The following is a 27,125-nucleotide window of genomic DNA, read 5'->3' as shown; positions in this document are numbered from 1 at the left end:
TCCTACATGTAACCATGGCCAAATGGTTCATATGTGAACTCAGCTGTTAGCAGCCTGTGTCATGCCAATGCTAACTGGTGTAAGGCCTGATGTCTTCCCACGGGGTGAGGAGAAGGAGATGAGGACGACGTGCTGGTTCTCAGGTGTGAGCTAAGAAGTGACGACATCGACCTATGTATTGTATACTAAAACGGTGTATGGATATTAAACTAAAGGAGTACTTGTTATAAAATAGATAATTTGGATAAAACAGAGAAGGCGCTGTATGGTAATTGCTATTCAACTACTAAACAGGAGCCGCAGACGGCGCTGACTATCTTCTCCTCCAGTTCCTTTACCTCCTTGACCGCACACACTAACAGTCAAAAGCATACTGGGAAGCTTTAGGGCTCCGCTTTTTCAACCAGAGGCAGTGGCACCTGTTTCACGAGCCATTGCTGACTGAAGTCTGTAATAACCAAATACACGGCTCAGGACACGTGAGCGCTTTACGCAGCGCTCAATGCCAGATGTTCAAGAGGACGAGACCCGAGACTCCCGCACAATACGCTCTTTACACCGAGATGACCGCCCAGGACCACTTACCTCAGCAGGTCTGACTTCTGCAAATAGCAGCTGGTCCAGAAACATGTATGAATGGATTCATCCATAAGTGCAGTCTCCAGCTGAGGATATTTAAAGTCTGTTTGTTTCCGCCTTTGGTAACGAAGAATATAGTGAACCTGCTGTGCTCTGGAGGCTTTACCCCGTGTATCTCAGATGCCTTTCCTTGTGATCTAATGAAGCCCAGAGACCTGCTCCTGCTGCTGTTCCTCTCCTTGTCAGAGAGGCGCGTCCATGTGAGCACAATATCACACAGAAATATCTTAAACAAACTTTTCCAGCGTTATTTCATTGTGTAAATGCATTTATAATGAGCATAAAAATATTAAGATTATTTAAACATTGAGAAAACTTGCAATATAAAATTTTGGGTTTGTTTCGGGCTCGGGCCTGCAAATCAAGTTAATTGATCGGGCTCGGGCCGGGTCCGGCTCTAATACCCGCGGGCCTGGGTCGGGTCGGGCTGGATTTTTTAGGGCCGATCTTAACTCTAAGCCATCGTTATTGGGAACGAAAGATCTATCTCCAATAAGATGGACAAGCTAGCTGTGCTAACCCAGCAACAGAGGGAATACCAGAGGGCAGAGTAGCATCATGCTATTCACAGACATGGCTAACGGAGCTAACATCAGACACCAACGCCACATTGGAGGAGCTTCACCTGCTGTGAGCAGACAGGATCCAGGAGACAGAGACTGAACAGACTGCTGGGGAGGCTCAGTCCTGGACCCTGTGGAGGTGGAGACTGGCTGACTGGACAATGATGAACAAGCTGTCATCACCTATTTTCTTGTGGACCTTTTTGCACTTTCTATACACTTTCTGACTTTTGTTTTTTTGATTGCTGCTGTGACTCCTGAATTTCCCCTTGAGGATAAATAGAGTATTTTATTTTCTATTCTATTCTATTCTATTCTATTCTATTCTATTCTATTCTATTCTATCGTATTCTATGCAAGAGCCCAGGTTATCTCACTGAACAAGAGTCAAGAGCCAGAGAAGTGAAGATTGGGAAGAGTCAGAGGATTAGGAGTCAGCAGATTGGGAGGAGTGAGAGGACTGGGAGGGCAAGCAGTAAGAGAATAAGAGTAGTGAGGGACATGAGAGGATTGGGAGGAGTGAGAGGAGTGAGAGAAGTGAGGGAAGTGAGTGACTAGCCAGAAGTGAGAGGAGTAAAAGTAAGAGAAGTAGAATGAGCAATTAGATGAGAGAAATAAGAGGACTAAGAGTAATGAGAGGAGTAAGAGATGTGAGAGGACTAAGTTGAATGAGGGATGTAAAAAGAAGAAGTGAAAGAAGTAAGAGGAGTAGGATGAGTAAGGGGATGAGAGGAATGAGACAAGTGAGAGAAGTGTGAAGAGTGAAAGTAGTGAGAGGAGTAAGAGAAGTGAGAGGGGGGGTGGTGGAGTAAGGGGTGTGAAAAGAGGAGGGCAGTGAGAAAAGTAAGAGGAGCGAGAGAAGTCAGAGAGTAGGATGAGTGAGAGGATTGGGAGGAGTGAGAGATGTTAGAGGACTAAGGGGCCATTTACACGACAATGGTTTTAGGGTGAAACAAAAGTTTTGTTGCGTTTCAGCCTCGGGTTTACACAGAGAAAGGTGAAAGGAGTGATAGAAGTGAAAGGAGTGAAAGGAGTGTGTCTAAAGAGAAGTGAAGGCAGTAAGAGTATTGGAAGGAGTGATATGAGAGGAGTGAGTGTAGTGTGTGGAGTGAGGAGGAAGCAGAGCCAGAAAGCGTAAAAAAAACAAACAGAGATGGACCTCTCATCAATAAAAGTTTGTGAAATTGATTCAGTGGCTCTGGGATATCTTTTTTGGCAGCATGGAGCATTTCTGAGAACATTTATCACCACAGGACAGTGGAGCTGTCCAACAAACCCTTAAATAAACAGATAAACATATTTGAGGTACGCTGAAGCCAACGAGGAGCCTGTTTTATGGCATGTGATTATCAAGCAGAAACTGGCACAAAGCAAAGCTGGCAGGGCTTTGAAATGCTCCTGTGAAAATCCTCTGTTATTATTTGACTTTAATTCCAGCACTGAGCTCTGACTGAATGAAGTGAACAGAGGAACAAACAGAAAGAAGGAGACAAAGGCAGAGAAGGACTTTTTGAAGCAGTGAGGTAACCAGAGACATGAAGGCCAGGGTGGGGGATGTGTGAGAGCTGGAGGCACACTGCCACGTCTTTGACTTATTGATTATGTGTGAAATCTCATCCACTCAACGTAGCTGGGAGGTGTGTAGCATTAGATATTTATAGCAGGGCGCTCACTCTCTGCTGTGTTTGGGAATGTTTGATCGATGCTGGACCCGCTGGCTCTTTCCTCTGTCAGCTTTCCTTCACATATTACCGGCTCATAGTGGGAAAAGGCAGCGTGATGGCTTATTACTAATTTATAATGCAAACCCTGAATCAGCTCTGTTGGGCTTTTACTCTGCAGGTCAACGAGCATGAAGCCAAATCTCCAACTCATTAACACCCACATGATCAACACTGTGTGCTCAAAATGTCATAGGTTTGAATCCAGCTGCTAACCTTTCCTGAATGTCATCCTCAGTTCAGTCATGCTTTCAGCTGGTAATGCCACTGAAATGCATGCACACCTGAGGTAAAGAGCATGTGACCGTACCTTCACACTTCAAACAGGTGGGTGATGTATTCCTGCTGAATACATCTACTGATCAGTGAACACTCTGCTTTAACATCCTTTTACTACCAATATAAATGAATGATTGGTTTGTTGTGTTTTTGGGGTGCCAGTTGGAGTTTTGTCCAGCACTTGTACCATTTCAGGTTTTAAAGAGTAACTCCTGGAAATAAACCAGTGATAATCATAGACTGCATAAAAAAATGGATGTAGTCTTGGCAACGTCACCCGTCTGATCCTGAAACAGTGAAATGAACCAAATCATTGGACTCAGCCAAATTGGATATGACGCTGGCTTTAAGTTTCCTTTCCAACTGCTACAGGGCGCCTGTTAGTCATGTGAGCTGAGCTGTGTCTCTGATTGGACAATCACCAGCTCCTGATTGTTTCCACAGTGTTCCATTATCTCTTGTATTTAAGTCTGCATCTCTCTTTGTCCGGTGTCCAGGGGCGTCTTTAGTCGTTTGGGGGCCCAAGGCAAACCCAATCAATGGGGCCCTCCATGTCCTTGTAACTCCTCTTCCACAGAGCTAGCCTTCCCTTGGTCCACTGTCTCTTTCCAAGAATCGAGGCATGAGACAGTGCTAATCTTGTACATGGTAATTTAACACAACTAAATGCATTTCCTCAAGTTCTGTACTTTAGTTTGATTTTGAAAAAAGTGAATACATCATTTAGTCCACTTTGTCCTGGATTTGAAATCTTTTTATGGTCAATTGACAGATTATTTGTCCCACAGTGGGGAATTTACAGAGTAACAGTAACAAACAAGAAAGTATGAAGTGAAAAACATTACAATAGGTAAATATTGAAAAAAATAATTTAGTAAAGAAAAATATGTAAATATCAAGCACAACATAAAACTGGAAAAAAAAATCTACTGAAAGAGGTGATATTTACAGTTACCATACTTTTTGGTACTATCATTTTAAAGTTAATGTATTTTTATTTGACCCCCTGTCCAGCAAGTTATGTATCAAAAAAATGAGATTTTGTACAATAATGTTTATCACCAACTCAAAAGGTTTGATTTTGAGAAAATTATCCTGTTTCCTGGGCTAGATAAAGTCCTTAAAATCCTAAAAGTCTTAAATGTTTATCTCAGATCTCAGAGCAACATTGTTTTTATTTCTGACTTGGTTGAAAATAAGAAAAAAAAAGAAAAAAAAAAAAGTGTTTTTTACCACTTTCTTCCTGACTCAAATTTTCAGATGTGTTGTAACATGGAATAGCCCATTGAATAAGAAGGGAGGTGGAGTACCCAAAACCATCATTAAAGATGAAGCCTTTTGATGTATTTTGAAGCATGTGAAGTAAGATTTAGAAAAAAAGAAATGCTTTCAATTGAAGAGAACTTCATAAACCAGTTTTAAGAGATGCTATGGGGGACCCTGGTAATCTTGGGTTCCCAGGCAACTGCCTGTGTTTGCCTAATTGTAGCTACGCCCCTGCCGGTGACAGATTGTCGTGTCGTGTCCTGGCTGCTATGTACCGACCAAGTCTGTGAATTTTTTTTCTTTTATTTCCAGTTTCCAGCTTCCTCGTTTTTACCAGCTTTGCTGTGAGTTTTTGTTCCTTTTGTGTTCATCTGTCCAGCCTCGCTGAGAACTTTTGTTGAACCTTTTATGATTGAGTTAGAAGCCTTTATACTCTGAAACCTTGTCACCTGCACAGTGTGTGCTCAAAGTGAAATTAGTGTTTCAGACCCAAGCTGTTTTTGAACCAGGCTGTTAATATGCTTTTAATGCTGTAAAAGTCTGTTTTTATGGCTGGATGTGTACATGACTTCCAGTCTTTCTGCTGCCAGCCTCAAGCAGATTCACAATGAACACCAACTTTTAGCTTCTGCATAGGCTTCATTTTTCTAAACGGAATGTTGCCCTTTGGTGATCATGAGTGGAATGTCTTTGGTTTGGTAAATGGTAAATGGGCTTGAGCTTATTTAGCGCTTTTCTAGTCATGGACTACTCAAAGCTGCTTTACACCGCAGGTCACACTTACCCATTTACACCCATTTGCTCTCACATTCTCTCACTGGTGGTACAGAGCTTCTATGTAAGTTAACCACCAGTATATCTAACACATTCATGCCCTTTCATGCCCATTTTCATACCACTGACGCAGCAGTGGGAGCAATTTGGGGTTAAGTGTCTTGCCCAAGGACACATTGCCATGTGTCGCCCAGAGCTGGGCTTGAACCTGCAACCTTGGGGTTTGGACATCAGTTATGATCATTTCTGAAACTCAAAATAAATCTTGGTCTTAACAAGGAAACTTTTTATACACTGTAAAACCTGGATGTAAATTTACAGCAGAATCCTCACAGTAATGTACTGTATTTCATATTAATATTAAATATTATAATATTAACAGTTGCCTGTGGTACCAAACAGGGCTCTAAACTAACACCCCCAAATGTAGATGGGAATTCATTTTTTATTTAAAAAAGAAAACTAACAAAAAACTCACTAGCCAGCTTGACTTGTGATGCATGAAGCACTTTACAATCCATGAGGCGTGATTTCTATGGGAACACAACTGTTGGGAGTTACCTCACAAACATCGTTGTACACTGACTCGGGATGGACGGTTTATAAAAAAATCTGAACTGTTCGGTTTTCCTTACTTGGGTCGGGGTGCCTGTGTTTTTTGGGGTTCGTGGGTTTTTTTTTTTGTCTTATTTTTACTACTCAGCTTGAAGCAAGTGAGTTTGTAGCTCTGATCATAGGCATGCGCACGACAAGGTGTGAATATATATATATATATATATATATATATATATATATATATATATATATATATATATATATATATATATATTTATTGTGCCAGATCACAGCAGAAATAGTTAAAGGTTTAACATCCACTAATTATCTTCACAGCTTTTCCCTTTCAAGGTCACCAAACCAAAAACAAGGAGTCCATGGAGCTCAACTCAAAAAAGTTCTGTTTGGGAAAAAGTTGAACTTCACAAATCAGTTCAGAGGAACCCCTCCTCCTTCAGGAATCAATACAGGATCTCTGGTAGTGTCAACAGCTTTGTTCAGCTTGGCTGTTTCCTGTGAGCAAATCCTCTGAAACAAATCAATAAAGATATTTGGAGTAAAAACAAACCAAACATCTCTGATGCTCTCTGAGTTTTCTCCAGCGGGGGGTTAAAGAGTTTGTGCAATCACCTAAATAAGATGCTGAGGACACACCTCTGCAAGTTCACATCTGGACAACCACTATTTGAGTCTTAAGAAGAAGAAAAAAAGCTTCACATTTCATGACATCTCTAACATACAGACCAAAAGGTTTCTTTGTCTTCTCACTTAATCATAGCAAAGACTTTATTTTACTTTTATAACCCAAATAATGTTTTAAATAATAGTTTCTTGTAAATTTGCATCAGCCAGTGTCATGAAAGAACCAGATTTAGCTGTGATCAGCTGTTCAGATGGCTCGCCTGTGGAGTTTGTCAAAGTCCATAAATATGTGGGCTTCAGGTTTGATTCATCTCTGTCTTTCCCCAAACACATTAAAAACCTTCAGACCAAACTCAAAGCCAGACTACTTGTCATGGTTTGGGCTTTGTGTATTTCTGGGTTTTGGATTTTCTTGTGTATCTTGAGTTTCTTGTTTAATCTTTGTGATTCTTGTCTTGTGTTTCTTGTGTTAATCTTAGTTATTCTTGTTGTGTGTTTTCCTTTATGTTTCATATTCACTTTGTTACTTCCTGTTTTTGGTTCAGTTCTCCGTGGCTTTTTCCCAAAGCCCAGGTTATTTGCCTTGCCTTGGTCTGATGTGGGCGTGGGGTGGGCGTGGGCAGGCATCCACATCATCAGATGCTGCTTAAGTGCTGTTCCAATGTTCATGTCCTCTGGAGGCATATGTCCTCTGCTCTGTTTGGTTAGCATGTGGCTAACTGACCGAGGATACACAGGTGTATCCTTCGCTGCCTTGCCATGGCTATAAATACCCAACACGCAACGCGCAAATCTACGAAAAAGGAAAAAAATGGAAGGAAAAGACGCACCAAAGAGAGAAGCTCCTGTGGAGGCACGCGGCAAATTCTAATTTTAAATGTAGGTAACAAAATACACCTCTGAAAATAACAACTTATACCATGTCCAACACTTAACTCTTTTGTGTGTCACTCGCGTCACTATAATTACTGAGAAGCCGCACCTTCAGAGTGTCAATGATGGGACAATAGAAAAGCACAAAAGGTACTAAAGTGGCAAGACATGACAATATTTGTAGCCGCTTGAGCATATGGTCTACTCTCACGTTTGTATAAACTTTCCAAGCACTGTCCACAGTGCAACACATGTTATGTGAGACAATATAACTCCAATTAAAGCTGCAAGCAGCGTTAGACGGGTCCTCGGGCTCCTGCCGGTTTTCCCTCCGATGTTTCCAACAAAATAAGACGAACATTTCGGCGTTGGTTTCATCTGTCTACGACATTCTTAGCCCCAGTTAGGGCTGTTTTGGTGTGTGTAGGCTGGAAGTGAGCCTTATGGCTCTGAGAGAATATTATGGGATGTCAGGGAGTCAGTTGATACCATGGCAACGTATCCTCTGCTATGCTGAGTGACATCACCAGCAGCTGCATGCTTGGAATTCTAATTAGCGTGACACGAGTGTGACTAGTGCCTGGAGGGAGTTTTTATCAGGCATCTAATGTAAAGAAATCCTCACAGAGTCCACAATTTTAACCCAATCTGTGTCAAAAATATCATATTTGATAGTAGAGCTTGTGAGGAATCCATTTTTGGCATTTTCAAAGCTGTACGAGTTATACTTTTTTCTCTAGAAGCCCTAATGTGTCGCAACACCGGTGAAAGAGTGCTCAAAATGGATTTTTTTATTTTAGAGACATGTCTGAACTACTTGTCCTGTAGGCCACAATGTTGGCTTAATCTGTGTAAAAATATCATGTTGTTGTAGGGGATTTTGTCAGGAATCCAACCATGTAATTTTTAAAGCTCTATGACTTTTAGTTTTTTGTCTAGAGGCCCAAATGCGGCACTAGTAGAAGTACTAGTAGTGAGTGTTTTGACCTGAAATCTTTTCTCCTCATCTGCTAACATGGAGAAATCCTAAAGCGGCCAAAAGCGGTCGTCGACTTTGAGGGCTCGCCATTCGAAAACCGGGCCCGAAACAACAACTTCCTTCACAACTTTTGGAGAGCAGGGTCTAGTCTGTCATGTGATGGTAGTCTCAAACCTGTACCAGTTTTGGTTTCAGAGGAGAAAATTTTTGCAGAAAGGGTTAAAAAATTTTTTTTTTAATTTTGTGAGGGATTTAGCCGGCTTCCTGTTGGAGATAGGTCCAGGGTAGCAGCGTATGATTTTTGCGTCTCGATTACACGAGCGTTTTGGTGTTGGTTTCATCTCTCTACGACATTCCTAGCCCGAGCTAGGGCCCTTAGCGTGAGCCTAGGTGGCGCTATTGAGCATATTATGGGATGTCAGGGGATAATTTTTTCATTTTATCAAATTTTCGGACTTGCAGAATGTGTGTGCCGATTTTGGTGAGTTTTTGAGGACGTTTAGGGGGTCTAATTCCAGTTCTCGCGTAGGAGGGAATAATAATAAGAAAAAAAAAAAAGAAACGAACGAAAAACAATAGTGCCCTCGGCCTTCGGCCGAGGGCACCTTCTAGCTCTTGCTAGAAGGTGCCCCGGCTCAGGCCGAGGACCCTAATTACATATACATTTGTGACAGGAATCTGATGGTAAAAAATATGCCTTTGTAGGCTGTTCCATTAGCATCTCCTTTTGAGCAGAGGCAGGACACTTGCCTTGGATTGGAAGGAAGTGGCTTCGGAGGCACTGCCTTCCAAGGCAAGTCAAGGTACCTGGGCTTTGGGAAACAGCCCTTGTGTTTCCCTGCTGTCTGATTGTCCCTCATGTGTATCACCTGTGTCTTATTTCACACCTCTGTTTAATTACCCCCCTGCCTATTTAGTCTCAGGCCTTGTCCACACGTAGCCGGACATTTTCAAAAGCGAATATCCTCTCATTTGTTTTTAGAAATACTTTTGTCCAGACGCACCAGAAAAACCTGCCGATAAGTGCGGTTTAAAACATGACGAACCCGTAATGGGTGGTGGTTTTCAGACCACCGTCATTCAGCTGTAACGTTTGAGAACCAAAAACTCCATTTTCCCAGCATCTACATTAAAACCATGAAACTGAAGTTCTTAAATATCTTCACTTTGGCCAGAGTTTTCAGAAAACATCGTTTTTAGTGACATAAAGCTGCAGTTTTGTGTGGATGACAAGTGTACATGTATAAAAACATATGCAGTTTCCCGAATACCTGGCTGCAGGTAAACAAGATGTGAGACTCAGTGGTTAACAGGCCTAAAAGTATAGAAATATATGTGGTTTCCTGGATACACATCTACATGTGGACATGGCCTCAGTGTGTCTTGAGTTCCTTGTCAGTTCATTGTATCCTGTTGCTGTATGCTGTTGTGTCTTTGCCGTCGTGTTGCGGGTTAGTTTACTCCTAGAGTTTTGGTTTTAGGATTTTGTTTTTCTTTAAAGTTTTTGACTTTGGTGAGTTTTGGTTGATAAATCCTCTAAATCAATCTTCGTTCTGGGTGCTCCTCCACCTTCTTATGTTTCCTGTGGACTGTGACAGAATGAACTGACCAGCAAATGGACCCGGCAGAATTTGATTTGGTTTGTTTGACTGTTTTTCAAAGATGAGTTGTTTTCAATCTTTTCTCCATGGCTGCACGGACTGTGGAGGGCTAGAGTGGTGATATCCCTGGGAAGCGACCAGGCTGGCCATTTTTCCTGGGACCCGGGGATGCCGCCACCAGAGACATGGTGTGGCCATAGCAGAGTCTACGTCCATGTGTCCATAACATCACACACTGCTGGACCTCCAACCACCCCATCAGTTCATAAATGTCATCACATCACTCAGGAGAATTGGTTTTATACCTGTGATCAGGCCAATGTTACATCTCAGTGTGATCAGTAAGAGGTTGTGCACCTGATCTTCTCTTACTACAAGTGTTCATTTCAAGACACACTGAGGACAGAAGCAGCTACGCCTGATCCAAACACACCCACAGAGCTTTGGCTGTGCATGAGGAGGATGAAGAGATGGATGGGTTTTCAGCAGTCTCTGTCTCAGGATTGGGAAGTGTGTGAGCATTTTTGGATATTTCGGCTGAGTCCAGTGGCCCAGTTGTTGCTTCATGAACCAAACCATGAAAACACTAAGCCCCTGCCCTAATATAAAGGATGAATATGGGCCACTGTGCATTAAAATAACTGAGTCTATCTGCAGCTGTTGGATGCCGTTCCTATGTCTGGATTAATGATAAGAATCACAAACTAAGTTTTTGGAATGATAAAAGTTTGTTGTTGGAGTTTGAACCAGAGGATTCATGACTGTGAGTGTTTAAATCAGTGTTTGACGTAAGGATGTGTATTACCTGGTCCCTGTAACTTCTACACCTGCCTCATGGTTCATCAATGAGTCTAAATTTATGTGTGATGCTTGTTTCACTGGTGTCTGTAGGAGGTTGGTGGTGTCTTACCCAGGCCCAGGAGGTCCACAGCTGGCTCAGAGCTCTCCTTGGTGTTGGCTTTGCTCTCTGACTGCAGAGGAAAGAGAAAAAACAGGACAACAATGAATTGTCAAACAGGATAAAGTCCAGCACCTGGAGCACGGACGTGCATAAAGCAAAAAATCTGACCAAGAAAACTTAAAATCAGCTGTTTGAAGCACTGCAAGAAAAAAGAACCCGTCCTGGACTGGAAGAAGGCCAAGGTCATCCACTCTGAGAGCAACAGATACTGAGCATTGAACTACAGAGGCTGTGAAGATCAGGACGCACAGAGGACAGAAAACTGGGACAAGGAGGCTGACAAGCTGTCACACACTTGTGATGCTGTCCCCAAAATGTCAGACACCAAGGGGCGTGGTCATCCTGCAGCTTCAGATAAGATCAAACCTCTGTACATCAGCTGACAGACATGTCACAACATCAAACTGTCCTAAGGCTAACTCCTACTCTCAAGCATGATGAGCCAATCACAGTGCGTATATCTATTCCCAGACACAAGCCTGGCGCACCCTGCTTACTGTTAATTTCGTGCAGCGCACCGCCATGCGCTACAAATTTGACAATTTGGTAGACCGGGTGTGACGGCGTGCCAGGGGGAGGTGTCAGCAGATTCATGTTGACGCAGTGACAATTTTGTGCCAAAAACAGCACAGAAAGTGCGCTGAAAGCTCGCCAGCTCCAACCTGGTCTATTCTTGGCGCAAAGCAGAGTGCACCCTGCGCAGCTGTAATTTGGTGACAGGCGCACATGTGCGCACATGTCAACAAAGCCTCAGAGGCAGGTTTCCAGAGTGTCAGGCACATTTTAATGCAATAAACAATCACAGCAATCACTATTTAATGTAACTGTCTGAACCAGCAGATACATTTATATCTATATTAACTGTCCCGTCACATCTGATGTCAGATCAAAGCAGTTTGTCATCATGGAAAGTTAACCTGACGGCAGCTGGAAGTTTGATGCACATCTTACAATTAAACAATAAACAGCCTTAACATCTGATACTGAGTATATATCTGGTTCTCTCATTTCATTTAATTCAAAGAAAAGAGGGAGAGAAAAGACGAAGAAAAAAGAGACAAAATAAATGTATGTCACTCAGGATTTTCCCGTGATTTCCCATATTTCTCTGTTTTAGTCTTTATTTTAACGTGATCTAAAAAGATGGAGTACATTATTGTAAGGAGGATGAGGTGGAGACACTGGGAGAGTATACAGTATATCACCAAAGGTTCTGCTATTTGGCGATGACAAACCAGGAGTGCAGGTGGATCAAAAGTATTCTGAATGGATAAGCCAGCTGTGTAACTGCCTCTTCATTTTGTTCTCCTATTAATGACAAAGGAACAGATTACATCTGTCCCGGGAGCTGGCCCACACAGTGACATTGTGTCCTCTGATGCGCCCCGCTGTCCATTCTCCTGCTGCAGGGACAGCCGCTCCGACCGTCTCCGCCATCGGGTCTTTCCAGCACGCCGCGGTGCTGGGGATCACTCAGACCAATCAGACGCTGCGCCTCAGTCGCAGGGCATTTAAAGGCAAGGAGAGGCGCTCATTTCATTGGTGAAAACAGTGCTTGGCTGTGTTAAACCCACTCAGGGCTTTTCTCCTCCCTCTCTGCCATTTGCACGGAGGGAGGCGTGGACGCGCAGCTCTGCACTCCTCTGCGCTCCTCTGCGCCTTGACTGCGCCTCTCTTGGCACTGCAGGAAACTTGCAAAGTGTGCTGGTCACGCCCTGTCTGCGCGGCGAAGGCCAGCACAGGGCAGATGCGCCTGCGCTTGCGCCTGGTCTACAAAATTAGAGCCCTGAATGTTCATTGTTTGTCTGAGTGAGCGGAGGAGGGCGTGGCTTATCCATAGGTCAATCGATGCTTGAGGACTCATGAGGACAAATTATTGAGACATTCCTTATTGTGGCACACCCTCCTAATGGTTTGAGATGAAGAAATAACCATTGCATGATGGACTTCAATGGCCTACCTATGGCATATTACATCACTGAAGCATGAACTTCTTACATTTGTCATTCATTGTACCTGAAAGTGCGAGTGTCGGTCAGTCAGAGTCGGTGCTCAGTCATCTCAGTGTAACCAGTGTAAACCGTGGGCACCAGGATGTTTGAAGCCATAAATTCACTCACTGAACCAAACGTCAGGAGTTAACACCTGTCAGCTGTTTTTCAGTCTTTTTTCTGATAAGAAATTATGGTAGTTTAGCTTTTAAATGAGAGGAAAATCAGCTTTTAAATGAGAAGAAAATCAGGTTAATAGAATAGGAAAAGGAGGAGATGGATACAGTCGGTACAGAATTAACCCAAAGAGACATAGAGAGAAAGAAAGAGAAATGAGGGATTTAAAGTCAAAGGGTCAGAGCATGAGATGAGGATGGAGATGAAGTCAGAGATACTAGAGAGAAAAATGGGCTGAGGGAGAAAGAGCATATAAAAGGTTAACACGTGGGCCAGGAGAGATCTACACCGCCAGTAACAAACCCAATTTCCCCCCAACAAAAGATCGATGGAGCACATTAAAGTCAATGTCGTTCCAATCCAAAGCAATGAAAACAATTACCGTGTCCACGCCTAATCAACAATGCATTGGCTGTGATCTGATGTGTGTGGGGACTGCAGCAGAGCTGGCTCTCAGGCTGAGGCGCTGCAGGGAGGGGCTGTGCTGTGCAGTCAGACTGATGGAGAGTGAAGTGCTGCTGTACCCCAGCTTCACACGCTGAGTTTCTCTGGAAACACGCAGCAGGGAGGAGGAAAAGGGACTTCCTCATGTTTTTATAAAACTGCAGAGAGACTTCCACGAATTCTACATTTTTGAACTCCCCTTTTCTTCTTCTGACATCTTTTCCATATCAGGAAACACTTTTATAAAAAGTCAGAGTCGGTATGCTGCCTTCTCACCCCTAGCAGAGGCTGGATTTATTGATACTGACGAATCTTGAGAACTTCAGCTTTTTCTGCTCTTCTGCCCTTTTTCTGTCTTCCCCTCAGAAGAACACCTTTATGATGAGTCTACCTGATGGGATTCAACAGGTGCAGATGAAGCGGAGCATTAAAATAAAAGCACAGAGCTTCTCAAAGCTCCTCCCACACAGCTGCTAGAGTTAGAAGACAGAAAAACTTAAATGCTTGTTGCGTAAACAGCTTAAATTCCCGGCTGTGGTGGGAAGGATTTAGATCGACATGCTGCCAATTCTCCTCTCCGTTCTGCGTTGGACCAGTTTTCTTTTCCAGGACTTATCCAGGATGACACCCAGCGAGTGGCTGACAGATGGCTAGCGACAGACTGTGATTGGGTGTCAGGGTCAGTCGTGTCTGAAGAGACAGAAAGTAGAAATGGGAGGGCAGTGGTGGATCGATAACCACACACATCCCAAAACAGGTGAAGAGAGAGTTTCTGATGAAGGTGCTGCTGGTCTGAAAGAAAAACTCCGAGCAGACCAAACCTCTGATGACTGTCACAGCAGACAAAGGCATCAGCTGACAGCCATCACACCTGGCATCAAGGTGGGGGTAAAGTCTGCAGCATGTCCCTGTCTACAACCTCTTCTGCTAAAGCAAAGACAGAATGGATGAGGCGGCCCAATAATGGTCTTCTTTCAGGTCACAAGTCCTGTTCTGATGTTTCTGACTCAAATATTTGATGATCAAGCACGATTCAGGTAGAGTTTCCCATGACCACTGTTTGTTGATGCTGTTTTACACAGGACTAAGGTTAAAACATGTAAAAAGTGAAAGTAAAGAATGATGATAAAATCACCATCCTGGATGTTGCTGGATCCAGGTTGTGGCTCTAATTTATTATGACAGGAAGTAGTCTTTGTGGTTTGTCTCCATGAGCTCACAGTTTACACACCTGCCTCAGCAGGTAACCTGGGACCTCTCCTGCTCTCCCATAGACTGTATATAGAGTGGACAGCGTGGCTCCACCATTTACCATTGTACATTTTTTAAAGCCAAAATTCCCCCGTCACAGGCGCAGCCTTTGAAGCAGTTGTGCAGCCAGAGTCTGCCTAGTAGAGACTGTGAGGGATTCTGGGAGAATCAATCACAGCAGTGTAAATGTTGATGTCATCATTGCCCGCTTTTGTCTGACAAACGTGACTAATTTGTCCTTTTGAGGACAAAGAAGTTAGAAAACAAAAACTATGCTGCATGAAGCACACTTTTAACAGTTTCCTTTTTTTCCAGAAAATAATGTGGCACTTTAAAACATGTTTTATCAACATTTTGACATTGCTTTTCTAAAAAACAATAAAACAAGTAATCATTTAAAATGTCACACCAAACATTTGAAATATTGAAAAGATCTTTAAAAATTAAACTTTCAACAGAAACTTTTTTTTGTATCACTGATGACGAGCATCTGTCACATGTGGTTCACCTCCTGGTGTAAAGTCTGGACCAAGGGTCATCAACCTACTGCTCTGGAGTCTCATGCGGCTTTTTGACTCCTTTGCAGTGGCTCCTTGTAGCTTAAAAAAATATATGATTAAAGTCAATATTTTTTATTTTTCTTGTAGAGGGTATTGATAATTAAAGACACTGACTCTAAATAAAACCATGCTTTAACATTTTGTTGAACTAAATCTTCATCCCATCTGTCAATAAAGCCTGCCACTGCTCTACTGCACGTCCTACTAGATCAACAGCCCACCAACTTTCCATGCACCTGTGGCTAACCTCAAGTTATACAGCCCTGGGAAGAAAACTGCATCTACAAAGAAAGAAAATACAGATTTTAAATCTGTGTAGATGGATTCATTTCACTGACAACATGCTGGCTAAATAGACATGCTTAATATGTGGCAAGACACTAGCAAACAACAAAAAAGATGAGTTGAGTGACATCAATATATGTTATGAAATTCAAGTATTCTTTCAGAATCTAGATTTTTTTTGTAAATTAATTGAATTCCCTTTTTTTTTTTTTTGCAAATATTGAAATTATAAAATTAAAAGTTTTGCAAATTTTTAAAATGTAGATTTTTTATGATATTTTGTAATTTTAGAATTTTTTGAATTTTGTACAAAATTTAGATTTTTTTTTAAATGTCTGCAAACTTTAATTAAACTTAATTAAAACAAAAAAACCTAAGATATCAAAGGTACAGTTTTATAAATTAAAAACTAATTGTTTACATAAATATTTACTAGATTTTATTGTGACGATAGAGTAGATGTGGCTCTGGAATGACTTGAATCCAGGTGAGCTGAGTCAAAAAGTCTCCTAAAAAAGTAAAAGTTTCAGAGCCCTGGTCTGGACGAAGGAGCAGTTTATGAGTCCACAGAGCAGACTTAAAGCAGGCAGCAGACTGATTTGTTCTGAGTGAACTGGTGAATGAGAAGGAACTGGTAAAGTGCTGCCTTTGTGCTTTTCTTAAATGGATTTCTTTTTCCATTTACACTTTCTCCAAAGACATTTCACATTAAAAAAGCTTCTCAAAGTGCACAGTTCCAGTGTCAGGGCATAAATGTTTCTGTTGAAGAGGAACTGACTGCTGCAGTGAAGGAACTCATTCTGTGAAACATACATCATGTTTAATTCATCCTGGGAACCACTAATGGAGTCCCTTCATAAAGGAAATCTTTCTGAAATATTTCTGTCACGACCGGCACAAAAACAAACACCACAGGACCCACGAGGCAAAGAATTAATCAAGATAAAAAGCGAGCTGCCAGAAATGCTAATAGCCAGTCTGAATATTTATGAGATGTATGGAACTGGACCTGAGATCCCTCCGGTACCTGTGGCATCCTAATCACATCAAAGCATGAGATAATGCCGCTACAAAAGCCCCAGATGAGACGATAAGCAGAACTGAGGAAGAAGGCAACAGCTCATGTATCTGACATTTCCGAACGCTGCGATCACATCAGGAAAAAAACCTCCTGAACATTTACACAAAGGGTTGTGTTTGTTTGTAATTTTCAGGAGAACAACAGGTCAAAGACTGAGAGAGGATGGGAAACCAACCTTCTGTAATTCATAATCACACGTTAAATCTCATTATTCTGCCTTTCTTTCAGGAAAGTTCTTCATTTGTTGGGGACTCAGAAGAAAGCTGAGGTGTGAAACCACAGTCGCACATTCAGCAGCTCTTTGGAGATTCATACACCGTAAAGATGCTCTGCTGGATTTGTGATGTTGTTACCCCTTTAACTAAGCCAGCAGGGAGTTTTTTAAGCGAAATATACCTTTAAATTCTTCAAATTCATTGAAAACCACACCCAAATGGACACAATCTCGATGGCGAAACAAGACAGAACCACATCACACTCAAAAATCTCAGTCTCAGTAATTCCTCCTGTTGATCACTCTACAGCCAACAGAAGAGTGTGTAATGTCGACTGATATCACATGATGCACAAGGTGTGTGTAACAGCTCATGCATGTATCCAGGGGGATTTTATAAAATTCCTTAAAATGTTTGGGTTTTGTTCAGCCTGTTTTACAGATCGTTAATATTTATGATAAAGCGCTGCACTGGGCCACTGACATTAATCCGCTTAAGATGTTGAGCATGCACAGTGCAGGAGTCATGACGTGAAAGACCCACAGTGGAAAAACCTGAAATCTTATCAAGTGCTTTTGTCTTATTTTCAGTAGAAAATGTCTTTTTAGACTTCATACAAGCAATATTCACCTGACCAGTCCAGAGAAATGTCTTGTTTTAAGTTGTTGAAAGACAAAAATGAGGTCAGGATTTCTTGTGACATGTAAAAAAAATCTGCCAATGGAACAAGAGAAAAGTTACTTGTATTAAGACATTATTCTAAGCTATTTTTTAAGCAATTTTTCCTTGTTCCATTGGCAGATTTTTTCTAACTTGTTTCAAGAAATTCAGACCTCATTTTGGCCTTAAAATAACTTAAAATAAGATATTTTTGATGAGACTTCATTTTCATCCTCTCAGCTCTTACTGCCTACTCTGCACTCTCAGACAGAAAATGCTTAAGTGTCAATGCACTTTCAAGGATGAACTGCAGAAAGATTACCCCTTTTTCCATTGTGTTCATGGCTGGTAGGAGGCACTGTGTAAAGTCTGCAAAGCTTCATTCTGAGCCTCAATTTATATTTTTTCATAAGCCCAAATATATGTCTTTTGTAATCCCCCACTAAATATAACCCAGTGTTAATTTTCCTTTGACTGAGACTTTAAGGCATTATTTATTATTTTGCACAAAAGAAATATATTTTTAACAATGGGCTACCTCTCTGTTTTTTATTGAAACATATTCCAAGGCATAGTTTAGCTTTCTAACTTTTGGGTATTTTTGCAATATCTTTAAGAGGCCAGGAAGGTTATCCTCACTAATTACACCAACCCTGTTTTGTATTTCTGCCTTATTATAATTTTTTTTTTTTACCTCCGCCAAGGAGGTCACGTTTTTGGTAGCATTTGTCTGTCTGTTTTTTTTTTTTTTGTTTGTTTGTCATTTGTCTGTGAACAACATAACTCAAAAACAAATACACGGATCTTCATGAAATTTTCAGGAAATGTTCAAAATGGGATAAGGAAGAAGTTATTTCATTTTGGAGGTGATTTGGATCATCATCTAGAACCAGTTTTTTTTTTAAATGATTACTTTGCAAACGAAAACAAGACAAGGTCCCCATTATTTCTGACAGATGTAAAAGTACAATCCAGATCCTGGCAATATTCTGGATACTAAGATCTAGAATATGAAATATGTACTGGGTCATCATAATTTTCAACACTGTCATGAAACAAATTATTGTACAAACCTGCAACTAACACCAAATTGTAACAGACAGTCTGCTGAAAAGGAGTATAACATTAAGGGAGGACTAAAGTGTTGTTGACAATCACGATTTGCTTGGTGGAGGTCTGCGCTCTCGGAGTGCTTTTCTAGTTTTTTTTTAATTTATTTTCAAACAGATGTGTACATGTTTTCTGTAGTCTTCAGTCAGTTTCAGACCAAAGTTGTTACAGTTCTGCATTTTTCTTTATTGTTTTATTTTTTTCCATGTTGACATTTTGAGTTCAATTTCAGTTTGAAACAAGCTGAGAGGAGACGTTTACGTCAAGCAGTGATAAGAGATGTTTAAAAAATTTGCCTCAAAACTATATCTGTTATTATGTTTGATAGACAACCCAATACTTGTTCATCAAAAAGACAGTTCTTCACTTGTCTTCTCAACCTTAAGCCTCTATGAATGAAGGAGACGGAGAGAGCTGCATGAAACTAAAGAGGAAGTGAAGAGAGCTGGTGTCAGGGTTTAAAACTGATAAATAAGTCGTTTACTTCTAACTGTGTCACAGCACGTAGCTCAAACCTAAACAGACAATCACCGTGTCTGTGGATCAGTGAAGCCTAATCTACTTTATAGCATCACTGCAGCAGTGTGACAGTGTACCTGCTAATAAATCCAATCAAGAAGAAAAATGCAACACAACGATGGAAGACATCCAGCAATTTGCCTTCTTTGTGATTGGCATGTGGCCCTTTGTTTCAAAGAACAATCAAGCTTTTTTTCAGAGAAGGCTGTGAGCCACCAGGAGAAACACAGCAGCTGCTGTCACACAGGAAGTGACGGTTCTTTCCACCAATCAACAGACTGCAGTGTTTCTAGCTCCACCTTCTGGGGTTGGCTCGGTATGTCTGGCACCCCAAAGAAGGGTACTAAAAAATGGGGTGGTAATTTGGGGACTTGTCCTGGTCTTAGGCTGTATTCAGACCAGAAAAGTCCTTTGATCCACTTGTTTGGTCCAGACAAAAAAGTGGACTTTATTTTTTTCGTTTGGTGCGGTTCGTATTAAGATTGTACTTTTTGCAAGTGGACTATATTCTGTAAACACATCCACGTGTGTGACGATCATTGCTCTCATTGGACAGCACTGTCAAAGGGCGGCACACAGAATACAGACCTGGAAATGGAGGTAAACATGTGTTTGTGCTCTTATTAGAGCTGCAAAATCATTTTCAGTTTCAAGAGCAGCGCCTTCAAAGAAGGCTTAACAACACTGTTTACAATTTAGGAACAGTGAAGACGAATGATCGCAGCAAGGAGACGCTATGCTCTGCGTGTCCTGACCTACAACATGCTAGCAACAGCGTGGCTAAACAGAAGACTGAGGATCAGGTATGAACCAAAGACGGTTAGGTTACGGTGGCTTTATAGGCCCAAAAGGCGCATGTATCCTGTAGTTAGTTCGGATGGACCTTGGTTTGTATTCAGACCTGCACCAGAGAACCACGAACCGCACCAGAGTTCATTTGGAAGCGGACAGAGACCACCTCAAAAAGTGGGTCTCAGTCCGGTTGTTTGGTCTGCACCAGGGTTCGTTTGTGTCTATTCACACCTGCATGAAAAGTCCGCACCAGCGTGGGAAACGAACCCTGGTCCGTTTAAAGTGGACCAAACAGTCCAGGTCTGAAAACGCTCTTAGTCAAAGGAAACGGCACAAAATGTGTGCAGTACCAAGATGAACCGGACTGAACCCTCAGTGGAAACAGAACTTTCATTACTGTAGCTGCGACGTCCTCCACTGGTTTAAAGAAATACTGGATCAAAAAGTCTGGATCCTGAACCTAAGATGACTTTTTAGATGTATGTTCTGGTAACCCAGACACAGGTTTCTGGAGGTGATGTAGGAAAATACCTGTGGAGTCATATCTGAAGTGCTGATTAAGTGACTGAGCCTCTCTCAGTGATTTAACTGTGAAGGAGCTGTCCTGATTGATGACTGCTGATTGTAAAATAACAGTAGGACTCCAGCAGGAGACGCTCTGCTCTGGTCATGCTGCAGGATGTGGACTGTCTCTATGTGGCTAACTGCTGCCTCATCAACCACATTAAAGAGAAAAGTAAAAGTAGTCGAGGAGAGAGGAGGTCAAACCACGGAGAGGAGAGAAGAAAGAAGGGGTCAGACATGGAGCAGGGAGGTAGAAACCAGAGGGGGTGGAGGGAGGAGGGTGGAGAAAAGATAAACGGCTGAAGAGGAGGATGACAAAGGGAAGGAGGAGACGTGATGAGTCCTGATGGGAGAAGAAATGGAAGATGAGAAACGAGAAAAATAAACCCAGTCGATGACAGGAGGAGGAAGATAGAGAGGAGGGGAGGAGATAGTGGGCAGGAGGCCAGATCTGTGTGTGTGTGTGTGTGTGTGTGTGTGTGTGTGTGTGTGTGTGTGTGTGTGTGTGTGTGTGTGTGTGTGTGTGTGTGAGTGTGTGTGTGTGTGGGTATGAAAAGAGGAAGGGGGAAGGAAAGAAGAGAAGTGTGTTGAAAATGCATTATCAATACAGACTGAGATATCCATATCAGCAGCACGACAGCTCCTCCAGGAAACACACACCAGGCCCCCCTGTGAGTTTGTGTGTGTGTGTGTGTGTGTGTGTGTGTGTGTGTGTGTGTGTGTGTGTGTGTGTGTGTGTGTGTGTGTGTGTGTGTGTGTGGTACCACAGTAAGTCAGAGGCTGTTAAGTGTGCCGCAGCAGTTCTGCACCATTCAACACGATCTGTCACTCAGCTGGTGGCAGTGACACACACACACACACACGCACACACACATACTGGCACGCACAGACTCATACCCCTGCACACAGACCCAAACACTCTGACTAAAAGGTTTTGTCACAGTGAGGAGATCTTAAGCTGCCACATGCGAGAATCTCCTCCACCGGGTCCATTCATGTGACACACACACATATATACACACACACTCACACTCACACTCACACACATACTGACACTACCAACAGAAAAATTTTCTCCATCATGTAGGAACAGAAAGAGAAAGAACAATATAAGTGTTGCTGGTTTAATACCACAGACAGATTGTGCTCTCATTCTTGAGGTTTTAAAAAACCCTTTTGTTTTGGTTTTTGGGTTATAAGTCGTGGGATTTATAGAAGAGATATTTTTTTATCACAACCTTAATCTGAAATGTTTGTGAGCTGGCTGAAATTTGAAGACAGAATTGGATGGTCTGCAAAACATTTAAAGCCTGAATGAGTGTAAAGATGTTTCACTGTCAATTCCTCTGGTTTCCTCTTTTGATGGTACAGAACAGGATGTTATTACAAATGGATGTAAAATAATTAAATGAATAACTATTCAACTAACGAACGAACTAAAAACACTTCTTCTAAATTCTTGCTTGTGTTGTACGTCACTTTGACAAAAACATCTGCTTAATGAAAATATAAACATTGTAAACTGTAGACAATGGTGATGAAAGTGATTTGAACCCCTGCAGTGGTTTCCACTTCAGAGAAAGTTCAGAAGTCCCTGAAATCACCTTTCTTCTCCATTCTGATGCTCAGTTTGAACTTCAGCAGCTCGTTTTCGCCATGTCTACATGACTAAATATCTTGATCTGCTGCCATGTGATTGGATGATGATATATGTGAGTTAACGAGCAGCTAAACAGGTGGACCCTTCTATGACTGTACACATTGGGACCATATTCTGTATAAAACATGGACGTAGTCTCGCCAACACCACCCGTCTGTTTCTGAAACAGAAAATGAAGCACATCGGCAATACTGGCCATATTGGTAGTGGCAAGGGTGCCTGTCAGCTGTGCCTCTTATAGTGGGAGCTCGCGATCTTAATATCCTCTGAACGGCCGAGTTAGAAAAAAATTCACCCCCCATACAGTGTGTGCTAGTAGTGAAATTAGCGATTCAGTATGTATGTTGTATATGTATGTATAATATGTTAATTTCTGCTTTGAAAACAGCTTTTTTTGGCTTGGTGTGTATGTGTCTTCCAGTACTTCCAGAGCCAGCCTCAAGCAAACACTTGAGAAACAGCAGATTTTTGCACTTCCTCATTGTCTCATATTCTTAGACCCAAGATTGCCGCTTGGTTGGTACTATCAGTCTTTTTAGAGTGATGCTCCGGGATGGAGCAAGTTGGGTCCTATCACAAGGTTTAGGGCAGAAATTACCCCTACAGCAGTGTTTTTGTGCAGCAGAAGCCCAGGGCACTCACACCAAACAACCCCTCCCTGCTCGTCTGCCGGTTTCCTCTGCACTCAGACGGGGCCATATTTTACTTGACCAAAAACACAAATAAACGGACTCCCACCGAAAAAATCTGATATGGGTCTGCATTCACTCTTTATTTACAGAATTTTCAGTGCGTTACTTTCACACAAAAACACCGCTAAATAAGACTCTAGTTCTCATCAAAAACACTGCTGTAGGGGTAATTTCTTCCCTAAACCTTGTGATAGGACCCAACTTGTTCCATCCCTGATTATCACTTTAAGGTGGTGGAGAGCATCCCAGCGACATCTGAGCACAGCTTCGTGTCACAATCAGGGACAAGTACAGAAAGAAACATCTTCAAACAATGAAACCAATTCTCTCACACTCTTTCATAAATTATTATCACACACATTCTACAAATATTTGTACTGACAGAGACTCAAATAGTACATGTACACACACACACAAACACACTGGAGTGTTTGAGGAAGGTCACGGTGTGATGTGGTGGCTGATGCGTGACGGTGCTGTTCAAGAAAGTGTACCAAACCAGATCAACACACACACACACACACACACACACACACACACACACACACACACACACACACACACACACACACACACACACACACACACACACACACACACACACACACACACACGCCAATGTTTTAATGTGTTTTCAGCAGTGAATTGGGTTTGTCACTAAATTGGAGCGCTTTCCAGACAATGACAATCTAGTTAGGCTGTGTTTTTGAGAAAGTGGCAGCCAGCAGAAGGGTTTTTTTTTTGCATTTAGAGAACCCTCACACACACACACACACACACACACACACACACACAATATACAGCACAAAACTTGTTTCAGTTCACGGGAGACACATCCAATGCCTAACTTGTCAAGAGGAACAGTCTGGATTAAATGTGTGTGCAAGCTGAACAACACTCACTCACACACACATGCACACACAGATGGATTTGGGGGAAAACAGGATCAGCATGCTGGTGTTAATGTGGAAGACTGGACCACCAATCGACTGGGGACAGATCTATTCAGCCGTTTCTGTTTTTGACTCTTGAGATCTGAGGTGTGTGTTTGTGTGTAAACCTGAATGTGTGTTTTTCACTGGATGTTTCACAGGATTTTTTTTTGGTTTTCCATTCTTGGACATCATTTCATGTCTGATTGGAGCTGGGAAGGAAGCCCGTGGACTCCATTCTGCTGCTGTGATCCTACCTTCCCCACTCTGCATAAAGGGATTGGATTGTTGGGTTTTACATGTGGTGTGCTGACTTCAATGACAAACACAGGTATGTGTGTGTGTGTGTGTGTGTGTGTGTTGTTATCTATGTATTGTTATCTTGTTAAAAGAGACTGTGAGGACTATCCATTTGAATTGGATTGCAGCAACACGTTTTGGCCCAAAGTCTCACACACTCTGTTGTAAAGATGTGACTCTTGACAAGGTGTGTGTTTGTTTGGGAAATGAAAGGAGATCAGGGCTCTGTTCTACGAAGCAGGATTACTGCCCAGCGAGGTAGCTTTGAGGATAGGTTCTGGATTCCCTATTCTACATGGGATCACTCCTCAGCGAGGCGAGTCTCCATGGCAACATACGCTGAACGGCTAACCTGCTCCGGGGCAGGTTAGGTTCCAGATTGAACTCGCGGACTATAAAAACCCCGCCCACTGACCAATGAGCCCTCGTGAAAAAATGGCTTGTCCGTTCTTAGAGGATCCCGTGGACATCAGAGCTCGCATTGTCCGAGGAGCACTCCGGCGCGCGAGAGTTTTCAGGGACCGCACTGACCCACTCTCTTTTTCAGATGACCGCCTTTATGAAAGTTACTGGTTTTCCAGGGAGGGGTTGGTACTACATGACACTTTCTACAGGTAGTTAAAGGGAATGAAGAACTCTCTTTGCCGTAATAAGATCTTCAATGCCAACACTTCTGTTCCATGACAATATTTTGTTGCCCGTCTTAAAATTGTGACAGGAATTCATGTAGGGCTCATGTGGGCTACATATCACACAAAAAATGTAAACACATTAGGAATGAACAAATGAACAAATTAATCTAAGAAACAAATTGATTTGGTGCATGTTACAGTAAAAGTGCATGGTGAACAGTGCTATTTCAGGATGATAATGGCACAAAATATTTTTTTTGCACTACACTTACGCATTTAGACTGTCAGCAATTTTCTGCCAGCACTCCTTCCGTGCTTTAGCAGCGGCAACGGTGTTGCTTTTAACGTTAATTATATGTTTCACCTCGTCATACTTCCTCATGATCACCTCCTGCTCCTCCTGTGTGAAGTATGTGGTCCTTCTCTCTCCGGCCTGCTCTGAGGCTCCAGACTGCTCCATGTTCTCGATTGGTCAGATGCAGCGGGCTCCGCCTTATATGTGTGCACGCGCTCATTGCCTAGCTGGATTCACCTATGAGGTTGATAACCAGCGTCGTAAAACCGTGTAGTGAGACTGCCGGCTACCGCGCTCAGTTCAGCGAGGTAGCTCCAAGGCTATCTCACTAGGCTGAACTTGCTTCGTAGAATAGGGCCCCAATCTTCTTTTGAACACTTCTTTCCTTTGTTCAAAAGAAATTTTTACTAGATACAATTAGACAAGGTAAGGTATTGATCAACAGTACATAGCCCTATGGTTTGAAAAGAGACAACAAGTAAACACTGTCAGTTTGTTTGTAGTTTAGTAACGGTCTATATTTAGCACAGCTGGCAGCCCGGTGCTCGAAGACATGTCTGTAACAAGTAATGTTAGTGAATCCTGGTTATGTCCTGCCAGTCATCTACCAATCAGAGCTAACGTAACCTCACTCTTCATTTTATTGATAGACTCCCAAGTTTGAACAGACCACTGCAGAATAACTGCTGACTGTGGGCTGGAATCAACATTAGCACGGTGTAGCTTGTGTGTTAGCCTTTAGCTCCTGCTTTATCTCTCTCCTGTTTATCTTTCTTCTGCTCTTCTGTCCTTTTTCGAGGGACAGAGAGATTTTTTCAGGATCACTGTCAAGCATATGTAGGATTGAGTTTGTGTCAATAGGTTTCATTTTGAATGTTTGATGGTCAGGATGATGAGCAGATTAACAGTTCAACTAAGACAGGACAGACAGATGTTTGGGAAGGCAGGGATGGGTACCAAACAAGGTACTTTTATAGGTACCAACCAAATTCTGTCAAAAGTACCTCGTACAGATTCACGAAAAATCAGACGGCACCATGTTTAGGTGCCTTATATGCATCCTTGTGACTGTGAGTGGAAGAATAGGCGATTTTCCATACTGTACATGAACACAGCATTATAGCGTTGAAGAAAAAAATATGTTAAATTGAATTTTTTTTACGTTTTATTATTGAGCAAATTGATATTTTTTACCACATGAACACAAAAAAGTACCAAAAATTGGTACTGTTGAGTACCTATTGCCAGATACCTGGTACATTGGTACCGTATCGTTGCAAATGTGAAAGGTACCCATCTCTATGGGAAGGTGAGTTTTTTTTATTTTATTTCATTTTAACAGAAGTTACAGCATGAGGACACAACTGATCATTTTTCTAAAAAAAACTTTTTGTTTTGTATTTGTTGTGGCACTAAATCCTGTGAATGATCCACTTTATCCCTCAGTCTTGTGACCCATCCTGTGTCATGAAGCGCAGAAACAAAAGAGGGGAGGACCCAGTCGCAGGTGAACTAAAATATTTTATTAAACCAAACCCAAAAAGTCAAAAAACTCCAACAAAAAAAGCAAAATCAAAAGTACTAAGCAACTCACAGCAAGACACGGAACATGAGGCACAACATACGGAGACAGCTACAATGAACCAACAGAGAATAAAGGAAACACAGAGACTTTATACACAAGGGAGTGATCAACACAGGTGTGAAACAAGACACAGGTGAAACACATGAGGAGCAATCAACAAGGAGGGAAACACAAGGAGAATCAAACCAAACACAGGGAAACTCAAGACAGGGACTTAATACATTAAAGACACCAGAACACCAAAATTAATTACAAAAAGACATACACACGACAAAAAACAAATCAAAACCACAAGGGACACAAACTAAGGACACACACAGAAAACACAGTACACTCAAGAAAAAGGAAGATTAACACAGGCGACACAGAAACACAGGACAAGCACAGACTTACACAGAAACACAAGAAAACCCAGAAATCCACAAACCAAAAACCCAAACCATTGAATCCTGGATACTGGTTGTTGATGAGTTGAGTTATTAAAACAGCTGGGGTTTAGGAGATAACTGCTCTGAAATCTTAAAATC

The 27,125-nt window shown here is 42.0% G+C and overlaps 1 protein-coding gene across 5 annotated transcripts in view; it reads right to left on the bottom strand.

Moving 5' to 3' along the window:
• The window catches only part of LOC141794859 (stromal membrane-associated protein 1-like), a 183,374-nt gene that overhangs the window by 40,737 nt on the left and 115,512 nt on the right, over nt 1–27,125 (bottom strand). For all 5 annotated transcript variants that reach the window (XM_074675425.1, XM_074675426.1, XM_074675421.1 and 2 more), the window contains exon 7: nt 10,803–10,863. In XM_074675425.1, coding sequence (XP_074531526.1) covers nt 10,803–10,863 — 61 coding nt within the window. The remainder of the gene's footprint in view (nt 1–10,802; nt 10,864–27,125) is intronic.

Source organism: Halichoeres trimaculatus, unplaced genomic scaffold (genome assembly GCF_033239565.1).
Source record: "Halichoeres trimaculatus isolate MK-OKI-2021-1 unplaced genomic scaffold, fHalTri1.1 fHalTri1_scaffold_8, whole genome shotgun sequence".
NCBI classification, from domain to species: domain Eukaryota; kingdom Metazoa; phylum Chordata; class Actinopteri; order Labriformes; family Labridae; genus Halichoeres; species Halichoeres trimaculatus.
This window is presented reverse-complemented; position numbering and strand designations above follow the sequence as displayed.